We start from the raw sequence: 7,780 nt of genomic DNA, 5'->3' as shown, positions 1-7,780 counted from the left end.
GTGCCAGCTGACTCTCAGGCCTGACCCACTGCTGCCTCAGCGTTGCCCAGATTGATGAGTACAGAGATTGCATGAACGCAAGGAAAGAGCAGGAAACACATCAGCAATAACACACTAGAATGGGTTGGAAGCCAAGGAGCCACTTAATCATAAATTAAAGCTGTGAAAGGCAGGCTAAAGTTAAGGTGAAGTTAAAGTTCTTATTGTAGGGGCATAGGGCACCGCCCACCAATGGGGGGTTAATACATAGGGCACAAACATCGGCTTACCCAAGCTGTTCCCCACCCCGTACCTACAAATCATTCTGGCACTGACGATAATACTCCCCATTGGCTTCAGTGAGGAGAAAGTAGATCTGCTAGTAGATTTCTTGGTGACTTGCAATAAATCAGTCCCTAACTCCTGGAAGGCCTGGCGTAATATGGTTCATGGGGTCACGAAGAGTTGGACATGACTTAACGACTGAACAACAACAAAACTCCTGTAATACAGGCTTCTTAACTCTTACAACAATTGCATTAGGTGAAGATTAGTACTAATTCAGGCATAGGTAGGTATTTGTGAAGGCAGATCTTCCCTATAGGTTCACAGGGTTCACCTGGAAGGTTCAAGAAATACTGGGGGGGGGAAGTAAGTCTCATAAGCTTCAAGTGTGACCCTCCCTAACCTATACAGAAATTCCTGGAGGAAGGAGATTAGAACTGATGATGCAGTTGAGAATGTAAATTCTGGCTTTTCAATCTCCCTACTAAGTTAGTTTCATCTAATTGTACCTGGTTGGCCAAAAGCCTTTCATGTTCTGTCTTGTGACCTCCTTCCCAGTAGACCACCCTCCTCTAATTTGAAGTCCATTAGATATATTAAATTACAACTCCCATTTTAGCTTGCTAATATATCTATGCTGCCTTGGGAGTTGTGGTGTAATGTATTGGGCTGAGAAAGGACTGAGGGCTTAGACTGTCAGAAATGTTTCTTCCTAACTGTTCAACACAAAACTATACTGCTGAAATGGAGGAAGTTTGGGGTAATCTAGAATGGGTTTTTGTGTGAATATACACAAAAGACTAGGGGTTCAATTAAGTTTTGATATAAACTCCCCCCCCCCAAAAAAACAGTCCAAAATTCCAATCTCAAAATTTGTATTTGCACCAAACTCCAATTTGTGGATCTTGAGACTCTGATAAAACACAGAGCAAATCCTGCAAGTCTATAATTTGCCTACCCAACATCTTATGAAAGGAAGGTGGGGAATCTGGAGATGGTGCTCTACCAAAAGAAATTATAATTTCCCAGGCCTGAAGTATAGAGTTACTCATGAGTAATAGTACTCATCAAAGGGGCATTTCCAATTTTAGTGGAAAGAGAATTCAAAGGATTGCTATGTATATAAGATCATATTCCCTTCCCTTCCAAAAAAAAGGTCATTTAAAAGCATATATTGTGCTTTCTTGAAACCCCTTTAAAAGCAAAAACAAAAGATCAGGGATGATGATTTTTTCCCCCACTCAAAAAACTGGCGTTTTTATTGACTCAATCTCCAGGAAAAGCAAGAAAAAGTAAGCTTACATCTTCCTGATTAATCAAATTTCTCTTCAGAGTCTAGGACATCTGAGAGAGCATGCTCACTCATTGGAGGGGGGGATAGGGAGAGTGGGGACAATAGAAGTGATCAGCTCCTCTTCACTGGAGGATTCATCTGATTCATCTCGTTGAGCAGAAGGGACGGCAGGGGCCATTTGCAGAGACAGCTCTGATGGAGTAGGGAGACCAAATGTTTCTGGCTGCATGACGCTGTTTCTTGGTGAACTGGTGACTGAAGCAGGTTCTTCCTTTGGGTCATCCAGAAGCTCCTTCAGAGAAGGAAACCATGAGAAAAAATCCTCTGGTGGAGGAGGCTCAGACTCTGGAGAGCCAGAGAAAGCCTTTATTAAAGGCTCAAAAATCTTGGGCAAGTCAGAAAAAGAAAAGTCATCTTCATCAATGGTCTGTGCTTCAGGTTCACTCTCCTCATCTTTACTGAGTGCCCCTGCTTCCGGTTCACTAGCCCCATAATTTTCTTCAACCGCTCTTTTGACAAGGAGACTTAATAGGGCAAGAGAATCTTCCTCCTCATCTCCAATCAGATTTTCAAATTCAGGAATACTGGCTTCTGATGCGTTTAGAGATCCCCACAAAGTAGCTCCTTGCTCCTTATTATCTCCCTCTGTTCTGTTATCTTTTGGGGAGTCCAATTCTTCTTGGTCTGGTATAATAGCTCCAATATAATCCCAGGAATCATCAAGTTCGGTCAAGCCCCCCTCACTGGAATCAACTTCCAACTCATCAGGTTTGAGGTTGTATTTATTTAAAGTCCCTTCCTTTTCAGGAACCTCTGCTTCTCGTCCATCGGCCACAGTTGGGGTTACAGCAACAGCTGTCTCAACAGGCATTCGAATGCTCACGGATATCACATCTGGGTGGGATCACAAAGGAGAAATGTTATAAAGTGGCAAACCTATAAACCAAGCAACCGACACTTCAGTATCACTTGCCTGTTATGAGTCAGTAAAAATCCTGTTCATCTTTGTAGAACAGTATTCTGACCTGACAGCTGTTGAATAAGAGATATCTTCATTCGCGTCATCTCCTGTCACATGAACATTGTACTGATCTTGCCCTAATTTGTGTAACTGTTAATATAAGTTCTTCAAGAACCTTTTTTTTAAAAAAATGCAAATCTCCCTAATTTCATTGTTTGACATAGAAACATTCATAATGCGGGCTCTTAAATGAAAACGTCCATGGGGGAAGCCCTTTTCTCAGTATAACCATTACTACTGGTATACAGCTTTCCGTATTTTCTCTTCTTTCTGCAAGCTTTTCTACAGATTACTGATACAGAAAAATGAAAGCAGCCCGCGCTTCACGGGATGCTGCGCTTCTGCTGATTAAATTAAGTCCAGCAGAGAGGAACTTGCAAATTCAGTCCATTCAATTGGGGTCAGCGTTCTTTTCCATCCATATTCGAGCCCAAAGATGACTTCAGGCAGGATTTTTTCTCCCGAGACTCTTCATGATACGAAGTAGGATTAATTCTGCTGACCTTCAAGCAAGGAAAAAGCAAAGTCCCAGGAGACTTATTCCAAGGTATGTTGCTTCTCCAGTTTAGCAGGCGTCTTTCCCTCCTACTCCATCTAAGGTGCTGTTGATGCTCTGGGCAACAGCCCACACACCAACCAACGACTCCTAACTGGCTGCTTAGGACAGCAGAGAAGATAATCCTTCCGTGTCCTTCTAGCCCATGTTTCTCTGCCTCAGCAACTTTAAGAGTCATGGACTTCAACTCCCAGAATTCCACACCTCTTAAAGTTGCTGAGGTTGAGAAATACTGGGCCGGCCTCATGTCTTTTCTGTCAAATGGATTATCGCTATTCTCATTTAGCAAATAGGAAACGTGGGCTGGGGGAGAGAGAGGATCAAGATGGTCACAGTTCTTACGAGGAAGCCCCAACAGCCAAGGATGGAATCCGGCCAGTTCTAAGTCTCAGTTTAATGCAAGTCTTACCAATCCTCTGAAATGATCCCTACATGCTTTTTAGAAAAGAAGATTCTCTATTAACTAAAGGACATCGCTAGCCCCATAATCGCAGTGCTGTGGCCACCCACATTTCCTGGAAGGAATTGCACACCTGCCATAGGAGAAAATAAAGAACAGCAGCTTACTCTAGGCCCACATCACCTTGCCGGGGAAGTTACACCTGTTCAAAATCTGCTCATTGGGTGAATATTAAAGGCTGCTTGGAAAACTACTTCTTGCAGGGGAAAGGGAGATTTCATTGAAACAAGTAATTAAAGAAATGGGAGTGTTGCGTGATTCATCAGGCAGAGCATTCCAGGGCAAAGCCGAAGTTTTACCTGTTCAATTTCTGCTTACCACAAAGTTGTAAAATGTACAGAACCCTCATCAGAAAAATAAGGCAGAAGCCTTACATCGGGCCTGCTTAAAACCATAAAGTAGGACACGTACCAACGCAGAGCGGAAATCACAGGGCGTAATTAGCAGGATATGTTCAGACAAATAATATACAAGCTGTCTAAGTAGGCGGTGGAAAATATTACTGATAGGTCCTTGTTTAGTGACCACAATTGGGACCGGCAACTCGGTCGTTAAGCAAAGTGGTTGCTAAGTGAAACCGTGACTGTGCTTCTGATCTTACTTCAGCTTTCCTTTGCTTTACAGACCTACGAAGGTCGTAAATGCGAGGACTGATTGCAAAGTTACTTTTTCATCACCGTCGTAACTATGAATAGTCACTAAATGAGGCAGTTGCCATATGAGGACTACCTGTACTTGCTTCAGCATTTGTAGGCTGTGACTACAAATATGTTATCTAACAACCTTTTCCAAAATTAATTAGAGTCATGCATTCGTAACAATAATAGCATAGAATAAGAACAGAACCAGGAAAATAAAACTCTATCTACGTTCACACTGAGTGGGGATGATAGGATGTGTAGTCAAACCCATCTCAAAATCCCTTGGTTTGGGAAGGCTGGATAGAGAAGAACAAACCAGGCAAGGGAGTATATTATTTGTAGCCTCTTAACCATAAATTGTTTAAATGGGTTTTAGAGAATATCCCACCCAGCTTAGCGAAAGGGTGATCTGAAATTACCACCACTCAAAAAATGTTTTTCTTAGTGAATGAGAAGTGGGTCTTACAAACAATTTCACTGAACATCAACTGATAAAGGAGTTAGGGGAAAAAAATCTCTATTTGCCATTCACCTCTAACTTAGTTAGCGCTTAGTTTATTTCCTGTTTCGTGCTGAATCACATTTAGGGATTCCACGGATGGGGATGATCGAAAAAGAAAGCTTTGCACTGTTTACTATGGCAATTATGGGAAGTTAATTCTGAAAGCAAATGTGCTAGGTGGGGCATAGTATAAAACTGAAGCCAAGTAGCTGATTTATGAGCAATGTTTTATTTATGCACAACTTAACTGCAAATTTGGCTCACAACCTTGTCGTTGGTGAGACTCTTGAGAGACGTAAGACTGTTTCAAAACTAGTTTTGTTTTTGAACAGGCTTCAGAAGAACTCTGCTTTGGTCTCCTGTGTTCCCCTCAGCCTCGAGTAACATTCGCTGCAAATATTTTTTTCTAGCAAGTGTCACTTATAAAACTATCAGGCCCCACCCTGAAACCAATTAACCGTCTGCCCCTTTTAGCCCATCTTCAGTGGGGAAACTCAACACCCAGGAATTTCTTTTGGCACCGCTGACGGAAATTAGGGCATCGTGAAGCAAGAGCCCATCAATCAGAGTGTAAGCAAAGGGTTGTACTTTTGTTTCTAACATGTCCACTTTAAAACATCAAATCCAAAACAATTAGATCAGTGTTTCTCAATCTCGGGAACGTTAAGAGGTGTGGACTTCAACTCCCAGAATTCCCCAGCCAGCCAGGCTGGCTGGGGAATTCTGGGAGTTGAAGTCCACACCTCTTAATGTTCCCGAGGTTGAGAAACACAGATCTAGATGGAAGGGAATAAGCCATTTTGAACCTGAAAATCTAATATTCTATACACCGAAAATGTTTTGGTTCTGTTTCTAGCATTTCTGAGGGCAGGGGTAGTGAGATTTTTATTCACTCTTCCTTCTTCAAGGCGGGTAATACGTCTCTTCTGCCCCTCACAACAACCCTGTAAGGTGGGCTGAATAATGTTGGCTGGGTTAGGATCCCCCAGTGAGCTTCGTGGCAGAAAGTATGACTTCCATTTCTTTTTTTCCCATAAAGCTACTTAAGTAATATTGCAAAAGTACAAATGGCCCTTCTAGAGATACTAAATAAATAAATCGGTGCTGTCTTCTAGCGGCTGTCTGTATTTTTGGAGCACAGAACTGGTAGCTCTTTATGCCCCTCCTAAACCAATATTAATCCAGCCTTCCCTAAAGTAGTGCTTTAACTGAGGGATTATGGGCATTGTAATCCCAACCCACTGGGGGTCATCAAATTGTAAAAAGATGCTCTAACCATTGCACTCATTACACGCAGAACACAGGTCAGAAGAGATAAATAAAGAAATAGTGTGTTATTGAGGGTGATATAGTTCCAATCCAATTTATTATCCAACTTGTTTGCTTGGCGATGTACCAAAATTTCAGAAAGTTCAGTTTACAGCAGTTAGTGAATTTTAACAAAAATCTGGACAAGAGGGTAGGAAAGTAAAAGCTTTTTCTAAGCTATCCTTCAAGATTTTTTTTTTCTTTTACAGCTATTCAACAGTTCAACAAATAGGTTAACAGCCTTGTCCGTTGCATGTTCGTTCAGAAGTAATACCCATTTCCGCTCTTGGTAAATCAGCATATAGGCTCCTAGTCGAAAGCACACCAGATAAGGTTGGACTCAGCCAGAATACTTTTTTTTTTTAATTTAGAGGTAGAATACTTTCTCATTAGACACTTAAGTTCAGGACAGCCTGCGATATTTAGACACCAAAGGGAGAAGAAACTTTTCTAGCTTGCTAACATGACATTCTTGCATCTGTGAATTTAGGATTTCCTCTAAACACAAATTATATTGTTCAAGTTGGGCAACTGCGGAAAGCATAGTTTAAGGATTTTTTTTTTAATTTATTTCGTATGGGCTTTTATCTAAGCATGGTACAAGATCTAATTTTCCCCCTGCAACAACAACCTTGCAAGGTAGGCTGGGCTGAGAAAGAGAGGGTGGTCCCAAATCACCCAATGAGCTTCTGTGACTAAGGCAGGGCTGGAACTCTGGGGGCAAATGGAGTCAAAAGTCAAGGTGGAGGGAAAATAGCTGCATCTGGGGCCAGCTAAGATTGCAGGCGAGCAGTTCAGACAAGGGGCAGGGAGATCCAGGATTTAGACCCCTGAACAGCCACAGAAAAGCTCCTTGGATGATATGGGGCCAGTCCCTCTCTCTCAGCTCAAGAGCAGTGGGGTGGAATGGGAGAGGGTGGGACTGGGAGCAGGGAAACCCAGATTCAAGGCCACCTTCAGCCACAGACATTTAGTAGGTGAATTTGGGCCAGTCCCTCTCTCTTGGCCCCAGAGCTGTGTGGTGGAGTGGGGAAGCCCAGCCTGACTCTCAAAGCTGTCATGGGGAAAAATAAGAACAGAGAGACTCTGCACAACGCCTAGAGCTCCTAGGAAAGTGGGACATAAATCTTAAAAAGAATAATAAGTAATACACCTCAAGAGAGGCAATAGAGTGCCTAAGGTATTTGTTTTGTTTTTAATTAAAATAAATGAAGAGTTGGCATGCTTCAAAGCCTCAGCCTCTCCTTAATGGGGTACCACAGGTATTTTTAGAGAGTGGAAATGATTGCTGGCAGCAAAGCCAAATAGGGTGTTTGGAGGTGTGTCTGCCTACCAGAAGACCAAACGTAAGCCGAGATGGCAAACAGCATCCCGGAGGGCTAGAAGGAGTGGTGGGAACTCTGGCTCCCGATAAATGGATGGAGTGTGGCTGGCCACATCACCGCAGCAGGTGCTTTTCCAACAGGAAAGACTGCAATATGTTCTCAAAAGGTCCAGCATGTCCACCAGCCTGCCAGCTATCACCATCCCAGGGCCTAGCATTGTACAGATGTTCTGATAGTTCAAGCCGATTGAACTCAATGATTGTGTTTGCCTGACATCCTGAATTCCAAGATAGCCTCATTTTAGCCCAGGGTGTGGTGCAAATCCAGAAAACAGCTCATTTATAGCGATGTTTTTCAAACTGGCCAACTCTAAGGTGTACGGACTTCAATTCCCAGAATTCCCCAGCCA

At 42.7% G+C, this 7,780-nt stretch overlaps 1 protein-coding gene across 1 annotated transcript; it reads right to left on the bottom strand.

Annotated features, from left to right (window-relative positions):
* Positions 1-1,523: 1,523 nt before the first annotated feature.
* Positions 1,524-2,461, bottom strand: LOC148216792 (uncharacterized). Its single transcript, XM_088134802.1, has one exon. The coding sequence runs from the start codon at positions 2,427-2,429 to the stop codon at positions 1,623-1,625; it is 807 nt and encodes a 268-aa protein (XP_087990928.1). The 5' UTR covers positions 2,430-2,461; the 3' UTR covers positions 1,524-1,622.
* Positions 2,462-7,780: the final 5,319 nt, after the last annotated feature.

This window comes from Python bivittatus, unplaced genomic scaffold (genome assembly GCF_059951505.1).
Source record: "Python bivittatus isolate LINGU-HERP-01145 unplaced genomic scaffold, Pbiv_v1 ctg000080_np1212, whole genome shotgun sequence".
Lineage (NCBI taxonomy): Eukaryota > Metazoa > Chordata > Lepidosauria > Squamata > Pythonidae > Python > Python bivittatus.
This window is presented reverse-complemented; position numbering and strand designations above follow the sequence as displayed.

Excerpts from the sequence above, each read along its gene's own strand:
- LOC148216792 (XM_088134802.1), bottom strand. The coding sequence starts at position 2,429 with ATGCCTGTTGAGACAGCTGTTGCTGTAACCCCAACTGTGGCCGATGGA.